This window comes from Oncorhynchus kisutch, linkage group LG6 (assembly GCF_002021735.2).
Source record: "Oncorhynchus kisutch isolate 150728-3 linkage group LG6, Okis_V2, whole genome shotgun sequence".
In the NCBI taxonomy this organism is placed as follows: Eukaryota; Metazoa; Chordata; class Actinopteri; order Salmoniformes; family Salmonidae; genus Oncorhynchus; species Oncorhynchus kisutch.
In genome coordinates this window covers 85,073,177-85,094,425 of record NC_034179.2, presented here as the reverse complement: position 1 = coordinate 85,094,425, position 21,249 = coordinate 85,073,177, and the positions used below count along the sequence as shown (strand labels likewise).

The window sequence follows — 21,249 nt, the reverse complement described above, 5'->3', positions numbered from 1 at the left end:
ATGCATGATCTAATGTTTGATTGCGTTGACTCCCATCATTCGTTCATTTTGGTACAGTGCGTCAATTTATCTGATTATCAACTGTTGTCAAACACTTGAGTCAGAAAAACAAGTGAATTCTAGTATATTAAATGCCGAAATGACTATGCAGTGTAAGTATGTAGTAGCCTATGCTGCTATGGGTATTTGGACACGGCCTGTGCTTCTTAATCCTGAGGTGCATTCAGTTCGCTTGAACTTTCACTACGTTGTGGAACGGTTTTTGCTGAACGACACGTTTTGCCAAAACGTTCTTGAACGTTCTTGAACAGACTTTGAGGGATGTTTGCTCCCGTTTGGTGAGTGTGCGAGGTGTGGCTTGAAGCAATGAGTGACGTATTTAAAGGCCTGTGGCCAAGCTCACAGCGTTCCCTAACCCACACCCCAACGTTTTTCAACTGGTCGTTCAGTACAGCGCTGTTTCCGTTTAATTAAACAAACATAAAAACGTACTGAACGCAGCCCTGGTCCTAAGGACCCAAATGGGTGCACACTTGTTTTGATACCCTAGCACTACACAGCTGATTAGACAAAACAGAACTGTCTGTGATGCTGAAAATGGTTTGTTGCTGGAACTGTTGCTGTGGGTCGTTTTAAGCACCATGGACAGCTCTGTTGGCCTTGCAGAATCTTGATTGGTTAAGGGAACTATCCATGGTTCTGACATGGTCCAACACAATAAATAGGGTGAATTTTGAATGGGTAGAAGACTGTTAGTGTTGGTATTTGTAAGGGTTGGGGTTAAGGTAAGGGTTAAGTTTCCTCCCATGGCCTTTCTACCATGGTTACACTGTAAAAAGTAAATGCCTAATTCATTAAATTAATTGATTAGTGGCTACTCAAATATCTCCAACTGTCAGTAGAACTCATAAAAGTGGTACTAACTCATGTCAATAAGATTTCTTATCACTTAAGGTTTTATGAGTACTGTTAACAAATATTATGTTATTTAGTGAATATAACTTTATGTATTTGTATTCTGCTAAGGTTATGATTAGTTCATATGTTAATGTCAATCTAACATGTATTAAATAAGTTATTCTTACACGACTCTATAATGTTTTACATCTTTACTTAAAATAATAAAGTAGTAGTCAGACACATTGATATTAGAGGAAAAACACTTGATTTATCTGTGATGATATAGAATTATTATGTTTTTGAAAGTTACCAATATGTAATAGTGACTTGTTGGAAGAAAGAAAAGTATATTTCTAAAATAGTATTAAGCAGTTTTAGGTGTAATTGATCATGATGACCGGATATCAAATCCGCTAAATACAGTTATATAGTTAAAAATACAGTTAAATAATACAGTTATACAGTTAAATAATGAGAGAAGCCATTCCCACCATCAAGAAGGTAATGTGCACCACCACCGCTAATGCAGCACACTGTAATGCGTACAGCTCTACCTCCAGCTGCTACTAGAGGGATGAGCACTGTGTTCAACAATGACTGGTTACAGCTCTACCTCCAGTTACCACTAGAGGGATGAGCACTGTGTTCAACAATGACTGGTTACAGCTCTACCTCCAGTTACTGTTAGAGGGATGAGCACTGTGCTCAACAATGACTGGTTACAGCTCTACCTCCAGTTACCGCTAGAGGGATGAGCACTGTGCTCAACAATGACTGGTGACAGCTCTACCTCCAGTTACCGCTAGAGGGATGAGCACTGTGTTCAACAATGACTGGTTACAGCTCTACCTCCAGTTACTGCTAGAGGAATGAGCACTTTGCTCAACAATGACTGGTTACAGCTCTACCTCCAGTTACCGCTAGAGGGATGAGCACTTTGCTCAACAATGACTGGTTACAGCTCTACCTCCAGTTACCGCTAGAGGGATGAGCACTGTGCTCAACAATGGCTGGTTACAGCTCTACCTCCAGTTACTGCTAGAGGGATGAGCACTGTGTTCAACAATGACTGGTTACAGCTCTACCTCCAGTTACTGCTAGAAGGATGAGCACTGTGCTCAACAATGACTGGTTACAGCTCTACCGCCAGTTACCGCTAGAGGGATGAGCACTGTGCTCAACAATGACTGGTTACAGCTCTACCTCCAGTTACTGCGAAAGGGATGATCACTGTGCTCAACAATGACTGGTTACAGCTCTACCTCCAGTTACTGCTAGAGGAATGAGCACTGCGCTCAACAATGACTGGTTTACAGCTCTACCTCCAGTTACTGCTAGAGGGATGAGCACTGTGCTCAACGATGACTGGTTACAGCTCTACCTCCAGTTACTGCTAGAGGAATGAGCACTGTGCTCATCAATGACTGGTTTACAGCTCTACCTCCAGCTACTGCTAGAGGGATGAGCACTGTGTTCAACAATGACTGGTTACAGCTCTACCTCCAGTTACTGCTAGAGGAATGAGCACTGTGCTCAACAATGACTGGTTTACAGCTCTACCTCCAGCTACTGCTAGAGGGATGAGCACTGTGCTCAACAATGACTGGTTTACAGCTCTACCTCCAGCTACTACTAGAGGGATGAGCACTGTGTTCAACAATGACTGGTTACAGCTCTACCTCCAGTTACTGCTAGAGGAATGAGCACTGTGCTCAACAATGACTGGTTTACAGCTCTACCTCCAGCTACTACTAGAGGGATGAGCACTGTGTTCAACAATGACTGGTTACAGCTCTACCTCCAGTTACTGCTAGAGGAATGAGCACTGTGCTCAACAATGACTGGTTTACAGCTCTACCTCCAGCTACTGCTAGAGGGATGAGCACTGTGCTCAACTATGACTGGTTACAGCTCTACCTCCAGTTACTGCTAGAGGAATGAGCACTGTGCTCAACAATGACTGGTTACAGCTCTACCTCCAGTTACTGCTAGAGGGATGAGCACTGTGCTCAACAATGACTGGTTTACAGCTCTACCTCCAGCTACTGCTAGAGGGATGAGCACTGTGCTCAACAATGACTGGTTTACAGCTCTACCTCCAGTTACTGCTAGAGGAATGAGCACTGTGCTCAACAATGACTGGTTTACAGCTCTACCTCCAGCTACTGCTAGAGGGATGAGCACTGTGCTCAACAATGACTGGTTTACAGCTCTACCTCCAGCTACTACTAGAGGGATGAGCACTGTGTTCAACAATGACTGGTTACAGCTCTACCTCCAGTTACTGCTAGAGGAATGAGCACTGTGCTCAACAATGACTGGTTACAGCTCTACCTCCAGTTACTGCTAGAGGAATGAGCACTGTGCTCAACAATGACTGGTTACAGCTCTACCTCCAGTTACTGCTAGAGGAATGAGCACTGTGCTCAACAATGACTGGTTTACAGCTCTACCTCCAGTTACTGCTAGAGGGATGAGCACTGTGCTCAACAATGACTGGTTACAGCTCTACCTCCAGTTACTGCTAGAGGAATGAGCACTGTGCTCAACAATGACTGGTTACAGCTCTACCTCCAGTTACTGCTAGAGGAATGAGCACTGTGCTCAACAATGACTGGTTACAGCTCTACCTCCAGCTACTGCTAGAGGGATGAGCACTGTGCTCAACAATGACTGGTTACAGCTCTACCTCCAGTTACTGCTAGAGGAATGAGCACTGTGTTCAACAATGACTGGTTTACAGCTCTACCTCCAGTTACTGCTAGAGGAATGAGCACTGTGCTCAACAATGACTGGTTTACAGCTCTACCTCCAGTTACTGCTAGAGGAATGAGCACTGTGCTCAACAATGACTGGTCAACAGCTCTACCTCCAGTTACTGCTAGAGGAATGAGCACTGTGCTCAACAATGACTGGTTACAGCTCTACCTCCAGTTACTGCTAGAGGAATGAGCACTGTGCTCAACAATGACTGGTTTACAGCTCTACCTCCAGTTACTGCTAGAGGAATGAGCACTGTGCTCAACAATGACTGGTTTACAGCTCTACCTCCAGTTACTGCTAGAGGAATGAGCACTGTGCTCAACAATGACTTGTTACAGCTCTACCTCCAGTTACTGCTAGAGGAATGAGCACTGTGCTCAACAATGACTGGTTTACAGCTCTACCTCCAGTTACCGCTAGAGGGATGAACACTGTGCTCAACAATGACTGGTTACAGCTCTACCTCCAGTTACTGCTAGAGGGATGAGCACTGTGCTCAACAATGACTGCTAAGGTGGATTATAATGACAAATCATCAAATACATAAAACATTGTTAAACATGGCACGACCACTGAAAATGATGAATCAGAACTACTTAGTACTTACACTTGAAAACAATTACTAATGAATGTAAATATTTGAAGTAGAAGGGACCCTAAATTGTTATGTTCACTACAACAAATACTCATATTCAAGCAACTTCAATCGTTATAGTTCAGAATACATAACCCAAAAAAGTTAATAGAACACAAAAACAGTTAAGTATTTACAACATTAAAAGAACCATATGGGTGGTGATGTCACTTTATTACTTTAAGATTTGAACACTGCAATACTTTGAGTTGGGTTACTCGAATGGTTATTGAAACGGGTTTCCACAAAAGTGTACAGTGTATAGAGACGACCTTGTTAGACCTAGATCTTGACAGTGGGTCACTCTCACCGCTGAAGAAAACATTGATCCAAGCTTCATGTGATACCCGATACGCGATAACAGTTAAGGTCGCGCAGATATCCGTCGTCTTCTTTCTCCCACAAGAACGTTGTCTCACCATCAAGTTTATATATTGACCAGATGATGACTCCAAATATGGACTAATTCGCAGATCTCCCTTAAATCCATGTCCTCTTGATCATTTACCATTCAAAGCGGCTGCTATTTCGGGCGGCAATCAATTACAACCTACAATAGATCACACTGGACCGTGGTTTGGAGGGCTGCTACGCCGCTTCTGTTCTGTTCTCAAAAAGACCAGCACCAACCCAACACGAATTGCAGAAAGTAGAAACCACAAATACAAAGTCGTATTCATTCATATAGTCACAGGGACTTTTTAGGCATATATAGACTCCACTTCATTTGCACATCATGTAGCCAGAATTGTGCATTTGATTTCAGAATGCCCGGCAATGGCAATGGACGAGGGACCTTGAGCATTAGTGACATGCATGCGGGACTGAAGAGTGAGGGAGAGGGCGAGAGGGAAGAGCATTGGCACCTGCTCGGATCCAGAGAGAGAAAGAGGAACGGGGGTGGAAGAGCGAGAGAGACCGTAGAGGAAGAGCGAGAGACGAGGGAGGGAGAACTTCGTCCATTAATTTCCAAATGTCTGCAGCTAAGAATAGCCTGCCGACATTTCTCTCTGCACGTTCCCTAACGCGGGCGCGCTCTCTCTCTCTCCTTCCTCTCTCTCTCTCGCACACACACACACACACACACACACACACACACACACACACACACACACACACACAGGATACCACACATCTCCCCCGAGAAGCGCGCACGTGTACGCACACTCGCTTGCTGTCTCACGCCAGGGGGTGCAGCTGTATCCCCTCGCGCGAGCTACACACGCCAGGAGAAATGTACCCCCCCCCCCCCCCCCCAACCTCTTCCTCCCTCACCAAAACACACATAGCTCACACACAAGGCCGACCTTGACACAGTTACCAGGTCGTTCATGAAATAGCAATAAAAACAAACATAATCATCCATCCATCTCGACCCCCCCACACTCTCCCAATCACCAAGCAACCATGTCCCTCCGCGGATCTCTTTCACCGCAGAGGTATTTTACGCATTATGTTTTCCATTGATGTGTGCTAGAATGTGCGTACGACAGGGACAGGCATCGTGAATCCAGGGCTGGGCATATGGCTATAGTTCCTAAAGAAATCAGGGCTCACCTCACCGTGCACGGGTCTGGAACTTGAACGAAGGGGAGCGAGGTGTGAGTCTGTGAGTGGGGGCTGTGTGCGTCATGTGCTGCAGCGCCTGGCGGCAACACACATTGGCTACACACACAGGTTTCCGGACAGAGCTTTTCTCAGGCATTCAGCGCTGAATTGATCGGCTCTAGTCGATTAGTAGCCTGTAGTCCAAAATACTGGCGGATCTGGACGGAGACAATTTCGTGTTCTAATCTCTTTAAAAAATACATTTCTAGTCATTTCTACTATTTGTAAAGAAAAAGGGGGCTATTTCCTTCCTCCCTCTCCATCCATCCATTCTTCCATCTTTCCCTCCCCTAAGGGCCGCTGGACGGATAGCCGAGGAGGCCGTGGAGCGCACTTTTTCAGTTAGGGGAGAAAGAGGACGAGCAGGACACTGTTTTTTCCAGCGGGCAGAGGCATTCTGCGGGGCGGGGTTGGTGTTCGACTTTCACGGTTTCTGCACTGCGCTCGACCCGCTTGTGGAGATCACGATGACTGGTGGCGAGACACCGGAGCGGTGGCGGATGCTCCCCACTCTGCTATGGTGATGTTGCCCGCGTTCAAATGTCCCCTCCTCGGATGAGACCACGTATGAATGGACGGCTGTGCAGGTGATGGAGAGAATATGATCATTGTGTCGAGGGGGACATCATTTCATTGTTGATTCAGCTCTAATATTACCCTACATTACATTATAAACCACGACGGATTTCAATTAAAGATGATTATTGAATGCAAATAAGAAAAATCAACAAATGTCACATTTATCCTTTTCGTGTATAAGGATGCCAGTTCATCTTTGCGCGCGTGTAAAGCGAGTGTGAGGTGGCGGGAGACAAATTAGCCAGTGTACCAAACATTGCGGATGTTACAAAATAAATAAATAATTATAGATTTTTTCCAACATGTTTTGGTGTCTGAAACGTACCAATCACGACCAACATGCCCGGTTGAGGGGAAACACTTGGTGGATTTATTTTATAATTTTTTTATTTTGATAATCTGATTTATTTTAATATTGTGCTGAGGTCATGATGACAACACAACATTTTATATTCAAGCGAAGCACAAGAGGCATCTGACGAGCCTATTATCGCACCGTGGAAATGGTTCGGGAGAAAACGATGGAGCAGCCATGGAGAACATGAAACATTTATACTAACTCATCTTGGAATGTCCCCAATCTGATATCCCCAATATCCCAAAAGAGCCTTACTCTTGTTTTTTGGACATCTAAAAACGACCTGAAGAAGAATTGTGAATCCTACTGCACTGATAGTCGTGCAACAAGCCAAGCTATCCACCCCACCCCCACCCCACGTTGCATTTGTTTTACACCCGCACTTGACCATTAGTACTAACGCACCGAGAGAGACCAAAGCCTAGATGGCGTCTTTATCTTGTAAAGGCCGCACCATATAGGCTTACCACCCGGCAACTCTCCCCCTATGCAGGTGGAAGAAGCAGAATAAAACAGTTGAGTGTCTGAGCAGTCCGCAGGCAGATGGGATGTAATGTTGTGTGGTCGTGCTGAGCATTCGCCTCCTTCTCAGCTACAGCTGCTTTGTAAAGATTTGGTGTCCAGAGAATGGCGCGGTTCGAAAACGAGATGCCGTCCAGGTATGGCGGCGGCCACGGCCATGGACCAGGGCATGGGCATGGACCTGGAGGCCCTGGCCGCGGCGGCAGTCGGCAGGGCGGCCCGCCTGGAGGCCCCGGGGGACAGCGGGTCTACAAGCAGTCCATGGCGCAGAGAGCCCGGACCATGGCCCTGTACAACCCCATCCCGGTGCGTCAGAACTGCTTCACCGTCAACCGCTCGCTGTTCATCTTCAGCGAGGATAACTTTGTGAGAAAATACGCCAAAAAGATTACAGAATGGCCATATCCTTTACATGTTTCTCATCACTGTGTATCATAACATCAGTGCTAAACCCCGAATATCAGGTAGGCCCACTGTACTTGCAATGTTATTATCATAATGGGAAGATGATCTAATGATGGGACCTATCTATGTGGCTCTGCCATTAGCCAATTAGGTAGGGCATCATTAGGCTAGTGTGAGCATGTAATGATGACAACATAGCCTACTAGACAGCAATACTCAAAGGCCTTCCTGGCGCTGTAGTGTCAACAGAAACCTGTAGACATGATAGGTTTAGGATCCATTGAATGTTTTTATTTTGGCATCATTGATAGGATTTTTGTCATTATGAATAATAACGTTGTTATTAAGGGCATTCATCATTTTTTTTTGAGAGAGAGAGAGAGAGACAGAGAGAGAGAGAGACAGAGAGAGAGAGAGAGAGAGAGATGTTTGTAGTGCAGAGCTGCTGGTTGCTGATGTCAGCATGTTCAGTCTCAGCTCAGAAAAAACAGTGAAGGGGAAGGCAAGGAGGGAGGGAGAGAGTATATACTGCCACCATTTCCACTTAGACTGAGAGAATGGAGTGAACTGGGCCTTGTCCTTATCAGCACACATATCTCTAGGTTTTCACTGATGGATCATGCCTGTGGTGTGCTGGAGTGTATGTGTGTGCCTGACTACCTGCGTGTGTGTGTCTTGTCTGTGTGTCCGTGTTTCCCCCTGACTGTTTGTGTGTGTGCCTGCATGTGTTTTCTCTGTGTGTGTGTGCGTGCATGTGTGTGTCAGGCCAGACACAACTGACCCTGACTGTATGTGTATGTGTGTGCCCACTGTGCCCATCTGTATGTGTGTGCCCCCTGTGCCCATCTGTATGTGTGTGCCCACAGTGCCCATCTGTATGTGTGTGCCCACTGTGCCCATCTGTGTGTGTGTGCCCACTGTGCCCATCTGTATGTGTGTGCCCACTGTGCCCATCTGTATGTGTGTGCCCACTGTGCCCATCTGTATGTGTGTGCCCACTGTGCCCATCTGTATGTGTGTGTCCACTGTGCCCATCTGTATGTGTGTGCCCCCTGTGCCCATCTGTATGTGTGTGCCCACTGTGCCCATCTGTGTGTGTGGCACACTGGACCTACAGTGTCTGCTACTATACTGCCAGTGTTATTTTTTATTTAAAAAATATATAATTTTCTTTATTATTTTCCCCTAACCCTACCCACCCCTCCCCTAACCCTACCCACCCCTCCCCTAACCCTACCCACCCCTCCCCTAACTCTACCCACCCCTCTGCTAATTGAAGCAAACTAATGGACAACAACACTTAGGCTTCTTCTTCCAGTTTCTACATTTTTACAGACACAATGCAACTTACAACAGTTATCTTTTGTTTGTTTTTAACCCCATCCTTCAGTCTTAGTGTTAGCATAGCACCATTTTGGGAGAAACGGGGAGGTATTTGGGCAATGTCTGTTCTCCTGTTGGAAGCTGTGAGGCTGTCAGGACGAGAGGAAAGTAGAATAATGATTGCATTGATCTGTAGTGATGGGTCAGAAATGATACACTCTAATTGGCCTGCTGCTCTGGCAAATGGATGAGATTGTTTTAAGGCTTTTGAATCGTATCTGTTCAATTGTTTGAATGGAGATTGAACACAGATGTGTGTGAAATATGTTCAATACATGTTACTCTATGAGCCTGTGTGTGAGCTTGCCTCTGTACCGTTTTGAAAAAGGGATTTTGAATATGTATTGAATGTGTTGGGTTGTGGACATTGTCTCTTCCACACCTGCACACCCCTACCTAGTTCAGATGGTTTTGTCCTCTCTGGTTTTGTTTGAACATGCTGGATGTTGATCTAAGTGTGTTCAGGGTAATAGTTTAGCAGTGTCTCATCTTCTTCCTCTATCACCCTTTCTCTCTTCTTCTCCACATCTCCCTCTCTTCCTACATCTCTCTCTCCTGCTTTTCTCTCTCCCCTCCATTCCTCTATCATCACCTTCTCTCCCTCTACCCCCCGCTCTTTCTCACTCTCACCCTCTCTCTCTGCCTCCTCTCACTCCTCCTCTATCTACCTTCTCCTATATTTCCTATCTTCCTCTCTCTCTCTCTCCCTCGATCTCCCTCCTCCTCTATCTCCCTCCTCCTCTATCTCCCTCCTCCTCTATCTCCCTCCTCCTCTATCTCTCTCCTCCTCTATCTCCCTCCTCCTCTATCTCCCTCCTCCTCTATCTCCCTCCTCCTCTATCTCTCTCCTCCTCTATCTCCCTCCTCCTCTATCTCCCTCCTCCTCTATCTCCCTCCTCCTCTATCTCCCTCCTCCTCTATCTCCCTCCTCCTCTATCACCCTCCTCCTCTATCACCCTCCTCCTCTATCACCCTCCTCCTCTAGCTCCCTCCTCCTCTATCACCCTCCTCCTCTATCTCCCTCCTCCTCTATCACCCTCCTCCTCTATCTCCCTCCTCCTCTAGCTCCCTCCTCCTCTATCACCCTCCTCCTCTATCACCCTCCTCCTCTAGCTCCCTCCTCCTCTATCACCCTCCTCCTCTATCTCCCTCCTCCTCTATCACCCTCCTCCTCTATCTCCCTCCTCCTCTATCACCCTCCTCCTCTATCTCCCTCCTCCTCTATCACCCTCCTCCTCTATCACCCTCCTCCTCTATCTCCCTCCTCCTCTATCTCCCTCCTCCTCTATCACCCCTCCTCCTCTATCTCCCTCCTCCTCTATCTCCCTCCTCCTCTATCACCTTCCTCCTCTATCACCCTCCTCCTCTATCTCCCTCCTCCTCTATCTCTCTCCTCCTCTATCTCCCTCCTCCTCTATCTCTCTCCTCCTCTATCTCCCTCCTCCTCTATCTCCCTCCTCCTCTATCTCCCTCCTCCTCTATCACCCTCCTCCTCTATCTCCCTCCTCCTCTATCTCCCTCCTCCTCTATCTCCCTCCTCCTCTATCACCCTCCTCCTCTATCTCCTCCTCCTCCTCCTCTATCTCCTCCTCTATCTCCCTCCTCCTCTATCTCCCTCCTCCTCTATCTCCCTCCTCCTCTATCACCCTCCTCCTCTATCTCCCTCCTCCTCTATCTCCCTCCTCCTCTATCTCCCTCCTCCTCTATCTCCCTCCTCCTCTATCTCCCTCCTCCTCTATCTCCCTCCTCCTCTATCACCTTCCTCCTCTATCTCCCTCCTCCTCTATCTCCCTCCTCCTCTATCTCTCTCCTCCTCTATCTCCCTCCTCCTCTATCTCTCTCCTCCTCTATCTCCCTCCTCCTCTATCTCCCTCCTCCTCTATCTCCCTCCTCCTCTATCACCCTCCTCCTCTATCTCCCTCCTCCTCTATCTCCCTCCTCCTCTACCTCCCTCCTCCTCTATCTCCCTCCTCCTCTATCACCCTCCTCCTCTATCTCCCTCCTCCTCTATCTCCCTCCTCCTCTATCTCCCTCCTCCTCTATCTCTCTCCTCCTCTATCACCCTCCTCCTCTATCTCCCTCCTCCTCTATCTCCCTCCTCCTCTATCACCCTCCTCCTCTATCACCCTCCTCCTCTATCTCCCTCCTCCTCTATCACCCTCCTCCTCTATCTCCCTCCTCCTCTATCTCCCTCCTCCTCTATCACCCTCCTCCTCTATCTCCCTCCTCCTCTATCACCCTCCTCCTCTATCACCCTCCTCCTCTATCACCCTCCTCCTCTATCACCCTCCTCCTCTATCTCCCTCCTCCTCTATCACCCTCCTCCTCTATCTCCCTCCTCCTCTATCTCTCTCCTCCTCTATCACCCTATCCCTTTAAATCTCACTCCTTCTCCTGTTTCCTTAGTTACTCCCTTACCTCTCATGCCCCCTCCGTCCTCCGTCCTCACACGCACACACACGTGAACACACACACGCACGCACACGCACACACGCACGCACGCACGCACACACACACACACACACACACACACACACACACACACACACACACACACACACACACACACACACACACACACACACACACACACACACACAGTTCTTGAAGTTCTTGAACTTTTCCAGGTTGACTGACCTTCATGTGTTAAAGTAATGATGGACTGTCATTTCTCTTTGCTTATTTGAGCTGTTCTTGCCATAATAGGGATTTGGTCTTCTACCAAATAAGGCTATCTTCTGTACACCACCACTAACTTGTCACAACACAACTGATTGGCTCAAATGCATTAAGAAGGAAAGAAAAAATTCACTTTAAACAAGGCACACCTGTTAATTGAAATGCATTCCAAGTAGCTACCTCATGAAGCTGGTTGAGAGAATGCCAAAAGTGTGCAAAGTTGTCATCAAAGCAAAGGGTGGCTACTTTGAAGAATCTCAATTATAGAATATATTTTGATTTGTTTAACACTTTTTTGGTTACTACATGATTCCATATGGGTTATTTCATAGTTTTGATGTCTTCACTATTATTCTATACTGTGGAAATAGTAAAATAAGGAAAAGCCCTTGAATGAGTGTGTCCAAACTTTTGACTGGTACTGTATGTGTGATGTGTATGTGACGATAGCCACCTGATTCCCCAAGTGTAAATTAATCTGTGAATTTAATCATTTTAGGCAACACACATACACTATGTTGTTATACTTGGAGGAGAGAGATGATTAGTTAGTTGATTCTACACATTTATGATTCAGTATCATTCAGTAGATGACTCATTAGCAGCTTATTATGTAGATTAATGATTCAATATGATTCAGTTGAATGTTTCGGTAGATGACTCAGTACATGATTTTATAGATTTACTGTACACTCTTACTCTTATCCCCATAGGGGTACCCTTTTTTGTTCCATAAAGAAGAACCCTTTTTGGTTTCAGGTAGAACTCTTTTTGGGTTCCATGTAGAGCCCTCTGTGTAAAGGGTTCTACCTGGAACCAAAAAGGGTTATTCAAAGGGTTTTCCTATGGGGACATACAGTATGTGGTCACTACCAGTAAGACAACACAAGGTCCCAGTGGCACCTTGTTTACTGTACCCATTTGACTCATGTTATCCATAAGATAAGGGTTTAGGTCAAAGTAACTATGTGAAACAAACTGAAAGCCGGCAGAATGGTCGTTCACACATATTCTCATGCAGCAGTGAAAGAGGATGACTTTATTTTGTCTCACCCTGGAAATTCAGTAAACAGTTTTGAATTGTATAGCACATTCTGTCACTCTCATAACTGTCTCTCCTATTACTCCCCTATTGTGCCAGCAGCATACCACCCTGCATACCACTGCTGGCTTGCTTCTCAAGCTAAGCAGGGTTGGTCCTGGTCAGTTCCTATATGGGAGACCAGATGCTGCTGGAAGTGTTGTTGGAGGACCAGTAGGAGACACTCTTTCCTCTGGTCTAAAAAAATATCCCAATGCCCAGGGAAGTGATTGGGCACACTGCCCTGTGTAGGGTGCTGTCTTTTGGATGGGACGTTAAAACGGGTGTCCTGACTCTCTGAGGTCATTAAAGATCCTATGGCACTTATAGTAAGAGTAGGGGTGTTAACCCCGGTGTCCTGGCTAAATTCCCAATCTGGTCACCTAATAATCCCCAGTTTACAATTGGCTCATTCATCCCCCTCCTCTCCCCTGTAACTATTCCCCAGGTTGTTGCTGCAAATGAGAACGTGTTCTCAGTCAACTTACCTGGTAAAATAACAGATGTTTTTTTTTTTTTTTTTACCTCAGATGCTCTGCTTTGTCCCAGATCAACTGTCATGACCCCTTGACCTCTAACCTATAACCCCTCCCCTTGCCCTATCCTGTGTAATATACTACCTCATACACTAACTCCCCAAGGGATGAGGCACTGAGGGAGGTAAGGAGGTCAGTTCACCCTTTGTGTGTGTGCTTCTTTTCATACTTGGTTGTATTTGATTATGTATCTATGTACTAAAGCCCAGGATATTCCGTGGTATTTATGGATTTTGACTGTTACTCTGTACATCACATCACATAACACTGGGATGGAAATCCTACCATCACAAATGAGAGAGGGAGAAAGCCCAGAAAAAGCAAGGGCAAATGGATAAAGAAAAAGGAGATATAGAGAGATAAAGAGACAGAGAGAACGAGAGACAGCCCAGTATCGTTAAACCCCAGTGTTTTCTTTGCTGTGTGGAATCAGGGATCTACATTCAATCTGCAGAATGTAAATGATTTATTGGCCTTTCTCTCCCTCGCTGCTCTCTGCTGCTGCTAACTTCACGACCTGTTCCACACACAGATACTGTGGGCTCTAACTTCACGACCTGTTCCACACACAGATACTGTGGGCTCTAACTTCACGACCTGTTCCACACACAGATACTGTGGGCTCTAACTTCACGACCTGTTCCACACACAGATACTGTGGGCTCTAACTTCACGACCTGTTCCACACACAGATACTGTGGGCTCTAACTTCACGACCTGTTCCACACACAGATACTGTGGGCTCTAACTTCACGACCTGTTCCACACACAGATACTGTGGGCTCTAACTTCACGACCTGTTCCACACACAGATACTGTGGGCTCTAACTTCACGACCTGTTCCACACACAGATACTGTGGGCTCTAACTTCACGACCTGTTCCACACACAGATACTGTGGGCTCTAACTTCACGACCTGTTGCACACACAGATACTGTGGGCTCTACTGTGTATTAGTGCTGGGAATTACCAGGGACCTATATGATATTATCACCATACTTAAATGGTGATACGATTATGTGTTTAGATTCTCACGATTCTATGTGTATTGTGATTCTCATGATTCTTTATGTATTGTGATTCTCATGATTCTATATATGTATTGTGATTCTCATGATTCTATATATGTATTGTGATTCTCACGATTCTATATATGTATTGTGATTCTCACGATTCTATATATGTATTGTGATTCTCATGATTCTATATGTATTGTGATTCTCACGATTCTATATATGTATTGTGATTCTCACGATTCTATATGGATTGCGATTCTCATGATTCTATATGTATTGTGATTCTCACGATTCTATATGTATTGTGATTCTCACGATTCTATATATGTATTGTGATTATCACGATTCTATATGTATTGTGATTCTCACGATTCTATATATGTATTGTGATTCTCACGATTCTATATGTATTGTGATTCTCATGATTCTATATATGTATTGTGATTCTCACGATTCTATATGTATTGTGATTCTCATGATTCTATATGTATTGTGATTCTCACGATTCTATATATGTATTGTGATTCTCACGATTCTATATGTATTGTGATTCTCATGATTCTATATGTATTGTGATTCTCACGATTCTATATATGTATTGTGATTCTCACGATTCTATATATGTATTGTGATTCTCACGATTCTATATGTATTGTGATTCTCATGATTCTATATATGTATTGTGATTCTCACGATTCTATATGTATTGTGATTCTCATGATTCTATATGTATTGTGATTCTCATGATTCTATATGTATTGTGATTCTCATGATTCTATATGTATTGTGATTCTCATGATTCTATATATGTATTGTGATTCTCACGATTCTATATGTATTGTGATTCTCATGATTCTATATGTATTGTGATTCTCATGATTCTATATGTATTGTGATTCTCATGATTCTATATGTATTGTGATTCTCACGATTCTATATGTATTGTGATTCTCATGATTCTATATGTATTGTGATTCTCATGATTCTATATGTATTGTGATTCTCATGATTCTATATGTATTGTGATTCTCATGATTCTATATGTATTGCGATTCGATACTGCGATTTGACTGTAATTTGATGTTCTAAACATATTTCTCAGCTAGAGCATGAGAAAATGAGCTAACAAGGGAAAAATCTGTCGTTCTGCCCCTGAACAAGGCAGTTAACCCACTGTTCCTAGGCCGTCATTGAAAATAACAATTTGTACTTAACTGACTTGCCTAGTTAAATAAAGGTTAAATAAAAACAGACACACCACACACACTTTCAAGAAACCAATATCCAATAACACACTCTAGTACATTGTAATGCACACAGATACACAGTAGTGATGGGGGAAGAAATCGGTGCAGTTGGACAACATTATATCGATACCAGTCAAAAGTTTGGACACACCTACTCATTCCAGGGTTTTTCCTTATTTGTACTATTTTCTGCATTGTAGAATAATAGTGAAGACATCAAAACTATGAAATAACACATATGGAATCATGTAGTAACCCACAAAGTGTTAAACAAATCAAAACATATTTAAAATGTGAGATTCTTCAATGTAGCCACCCTTTGCCTTGATGACAACTTTGCACACTCTTGGCATTCTCTCAACCAGCATCATGAGGTAGTCACCTGCAATGTGTTTCAATTAACAGGTGTGCCTTGTTAAAAGTACATTTGTGGAATGAATTTCATTCTTAATATATTTGAGCCAATCAGTTGTGTTGCGACAAGGTAAGGGTGGTGTACAGAAGATAGCCCTATTTGGTAAAAGACCATATTATGGAAAGAACAGCTCAAATATAGCAACCAGAAACGACAGTCAAGCATTGCTTTAAGACATGAAGATCAGTCAATCTGGAACATTTCAAGCAGTTTGAAAGTTTCTTCAAGTACAATCACAAAAACCATCAAGCGCTATGATGAAACTGGCTCTCATGAGGACCGCCACAGGAAAGGAAGACCCAGAGTTACCTCTGCTGCAGAGGATAAGTTCATTAGAGTTAACGGCACCTCAGATTGCAGCCCAAATAAATGCTTCACAGAGTTCAAGTAACAGACACATCTCAACATCAACTGTTCAGAGAAGACTGCATGAATCAGGCCTTCATGGTCGAATTGCTGCAAAGAAACCACTACTAAAGGACACCAATGAGAGGAGACTTGCTTGGGCCAAGAAACACGTGCAATGGACATTAGACCAGTGGAAATCTGTCCTTCGGTCTGATGAGTCCAAATTTGAGATTTTTGGTTCCAACCGCCGTGTCTTTGTGAGACGCAGAGTAGGTGAACGGATGATCTCTGCATGTGTGGTTCCCACCGTGAAGCATGGAGGTGGAGGTGTGATGGTGTGGGGTGATTTGGTGGTGACACTGTCTGTAAGGCACACTTAACCATTATGGCTACCACAGCATTCCGCAGCGACACTCCATCCCATCTGGTTTGGGCTTAGTGGGACTATCATTTGTTTTTCAACAGGACAATGACCCAACACACTTCCAGGCTGTGTAAGGGCTACTTGACCAAGAAGGAGAGTGATGGAGTGCTGCATCTACCATAAGACGCCTCCAACGTTGAGAATTTGGCAGTAGGTCCAACCGGCCTCACAACCACAGACCACGTGTCTGGTGTTGTGTGGGCGAAGCGGTTTGCTGATGTCAACAGTATGAACAGAGTGCCCAATGGTGGTGGTGGGGTTATGGTATTGGCAGGCATAAACTATGGACAAAGAACACAATTGCATTTTATCGCTGGCAATTTGAATGCACATAGATACCGTGACGAGGTCCTGAGGCCAATCGTTGTGCCATTCATCAGCCACCATTACCTCATGTTTCAGCATGATAATGCATGGCCCCATGTCACAAGGATCTGTACACAATTCCTGGAAGCTGAAAATGTCCCAGTTCTTCTATTTGCCTGAATACTCATTAGACTTATCACCCATTGATGATGTATCTAGCAATTTCAGACAGCCATTGAAGAGGAGTAGGACCACATTTCACAGGCCACAATCAACAGCCTGATCAACTCTATGTGAAGGAGATGCATGAGGCAAATGGTGATCACACCAGATACTGACTGGTTTTCTGATACACACCCCTGCCTTTTTTTATGTTATCTGTGACCAACAGATGCATATCTGTATTCCCAGTCATGTGAAATCCATAGATTAGGGCCTCATTTATTTATTTCAATTAACTGATTTCCTTATATGAGCTGATATGAGCTGATATATTTGAAATTGTTGCATGTTGCGTTTATATTTTTGTTCAGTGTAGATATATAGAGATTTTTTAAAACAAATTGATACTTGGAGCCAATGTATCAATATAATATAGTCAGGGGAAGAGAGGGGAGGAGAGAGACAAAGAGGAAGAGGAAAGAGGTAGATTGAGACGGTAGAGACAGAAAGATAGAGAGAGAGAGGGAGAGAGACAGAGAGAGAGGGAGAGAGACAGAGAGAGAGGGAGAGAAACAGAGAGAGACGGAGAGAGACAGAGCGAGACAGAGAGAAACAGAGAGAGACGGAGAGACAGAGAGAGACAGAGAGAGAGGGAGAGAGACAGAGAGAGACATAAAGATAGAGAGAGAGGGAGAGAGAGCAAACGAGAGAGAGAGAGGGAGAGAGAACAAAAAAAGAGAGAGAGAGATAGAAAGAGAGAGAGAGGGGGGGGGGGGGTAACTGCCTGTCTGTGTCTAAATCATTTAAAATGGAGTGGGAGAAAGATGAGGAAGAGCTGTATGAGCTAAGACCAAGATACCACCGTAGATCACAGACATACACACACACTTTTGGGGTTTTACCACAAAAAGTAATGCTACTATTTTCCTCTCTCGCTCCCTTTCTTACTCTCCCTCTCCCTCTCTCTGCATGCTGACTGATAGGATGTGAAGTTTTATGTTTTCCATGTTCCTTTACCTGTACTTCCTTTCTCTTACTCACATCCAATCCATCACTCTCTCTATACTTCTCCCCCTTCTTCCATCCAATCCATCACTCTCTCTATACTGCTCCATCTTCTTCCTTCCAATCATCACTCTCTCTATACTTCTCCCTCTTCTTCCATCCAATCCATCACTCTCTCTATACTGCTCCCTCTTCTTCCATCCAATCCATCACTCTCTCTATACTTCTCCCTCTTCTTCCATCCAATCATCACTCTCTCTATACTGCTCCCTCTTCTTCCATCCAATCCATCACTCTCTCTATACTTCTCCCTCTTCTTCCATCCAATCCATCACTCTCTCTATACTTCTCCCCCTTCTTCCATCCAATCCATCACTCTCTCTATACTTCTCCCTCTTCTTCCATCCAATCCATCACTCTCTCTATACTTCTCCCCCTTCTTCCATCCAATCCATCACTCTCTCTATACTTCTCCCTCTTCTTCCATCCAATCATCACTCTCTCTATACTTCTCCCCCTTCTTCCATCCAATCCATCACTCTCTCTATACTTCTCCCTCTTCTTCCATCCAATCATCACTCTCTCTATACTGCTCCCTCTTCTTCCATCCAATCCATCACTCTCTCTATACTGCTCCCTCTTCTTCCATCCAATCCATCACTCTCTCTATACTTCTCCCCCTTCTTCCATCCAATCCATCACTCTCTCTATACTTCTCCCCCTTCTTCCATCCAATCCATCACTCTCTCTATACTTCTCCCCCTTCTTCCATCCAATCCATCACTCTCTCTATACTTCTCCCCCTTCTTCCATCCAATCCATCACTCTCTCTATACTTCTCCCCCTTCTTCCATCCAATCCATCACTCTCTCTATACTGCTCCCTCTTCTTCCTTCCAATCCATCACTCTCTCTATACTTCTCCCTCTTCTTCCATCCAATCCATCACTCTCTCTATACTGCTCCCTCTTCTTCCATCCAATCCATCACTCTCTCTATACTGCTCCCTCTTCTTCCATCCAATCCATCACTCTCTCTATACTGCTCCCTCTTCTTCCATCCAATCCATCACTCTCTCTATACTGCTCCCTCTTCTTCCATCCAATCATCACTCTCTCTATACTTCTCCCTCTTCTTCCATCCAATCCATCACTCTCTCTATACTTCTCCCCCTTCTTCCATCCAATCCATCACTCTCTCTATACTTCTCCCTCTTCTTCCTTCCAATCCATCACTCTCTCTATACTTCTCCCTCTTCTTCCTTCCAATCCATCACTCTCTCTATACTGCTCCCTCTTCTTCCATCCAATCCATCACTCTCTCTATACTGCTCCCTCTTCTTCCATCCAATCCATCACTCTCTCTATACTGCTCGCTCTTCTTCCATCCGATCCATCACTCTCTCTATACTGCTCCCTCTTCTTCCATCCAATCATCACTCTCTCTATACTTCTCCCTCTTCTTCCATCCAATCCATCACTCTCTCTATACTGCTCCCTCTTCTTCCATCCAATCCATCACTCTCTCTATACTGCTCCCTCTTCTTCCATCCAATCCATCACTCTCTCTATACTGCTCCCTCTTCTTCCATCCAATCATCACTCTCTCTATACTTCTCCCCCTTCTTCCTTCCTATCCATCACTCTCTCTATACCTCCTCTTCTTCCTTCCAATCCATCACTCTCTCTATACTTCTCCCTCTTCTTCCTTCCAACCCATCACTCTCTCTATACCTCCTCCTCTTCTTCCTTCCAATCCATCACTCTCTCTATACTTCTCCCTCTTCTTCCTTCCAACCCATCACTCTCTCTATACCTCCTCCTCTTCTTCCTTCCAATCCATCACTCTCTCTATACTTCTCCCTCTTCTTCTTCCAATCTATCACTCTCTCTATACCTCCTCCTCTTCTTTCTTCCAATCCATCACCCTCACTATTCCTCCTCTTCTTCCTTCCAATCCATCACTCGCTCTATACCTCCTCCTCTTCTTCCTTCCAATCCATCACTCTCTCTATACTTCTCCCTCTTCTTCTTCCAATCTATCACTCTCTCTATACCTCCTCCTCTTCTTTCTTCCAATCCATCACCCTCACTATTCCTCCTCTTCTTCCTTCCAATCCATCACTCTCTCTATTCCTCCTCTTCTTCCTTCCAATCCATCACTCTCTCTATACTTCTCCCTCTTCTTCCTTCCAATCCATCACTCTCTCTATACTTCTCCCTCTTCTTCCTTCCAATCCATCACTCTCTCTATACTTCTCCCTCTTCTTCCTTCCAATCCATCACTCTCTCTATACCTCCTCCTCTTCTTCCTTCCAATCCTTCACTCTCTCTATACCTCCTCCTCTTCTTCCTTCCAATCCATCACTCTCTCTATACTTCTCCCTCTTCTTCCTTCCAATCCATCACTCTCTCTATACCTCATTCTCTTCTTCCTTCCAATCCATCACTCTCTCTATACCTCCTCCTCTTCTCCCTTCCAATCCATCACTCTCTCTATACCTCCTCCTCTTCTCCCTTCCAATCCATCACCCTCACTATTCCTCCTCTTCTTCCTTCCAATCCATCACTCTCTCTATACCTCCTCTTCTTCCTTCCAATCCATCACTCTCTCTATACCTCCTCCTCTTCTCCCTTCCAATCCATCACTCTCTCTATACCTCCTTCTCTTCTTCCTTCCAATCCATCACTCTCTCTATACTTCTCCCTCTTCTTCCTTCCAATCCATCACTCTCTCTATACTTCTCCCTCTTCTTCCTTCCAATCCATCACTCTCTCTATACTTCTCCCTCTTCTTCCTTCCAACCCATCACTCTCTCTATACCTCATTCTCTTCTCCCTTCCAATCCATCACTCTCTCTATACCTCATTCTCTTCTC

General features: G+C 44.8%; 1 protein-coding gene across 1 annotated transcript in view; it reads left to right on the top strand.

Annotated features, from left to right (window-relative positions):
- The first annotated feature begins 5,751 nt into the window (after positions 1-5,751).
- LOC109887500 (voltage-dependent P/Q-type calcium channel subunit alpha-1A) overlaps positions 5,752-21,249 on the top strand; it is a 167,363-nt gene continuing 151,865 nt past the window's right edge. Inside the window, 1 exon segment of the mRNA XM_031828066.1 lies at positions 5,752-7,765. Coding sequence (XP_031683926.1) covers positions 7,470-7,765 — 296 coding nt within the window. The 5' untranslated portion in view covers positions 5,752-7,469.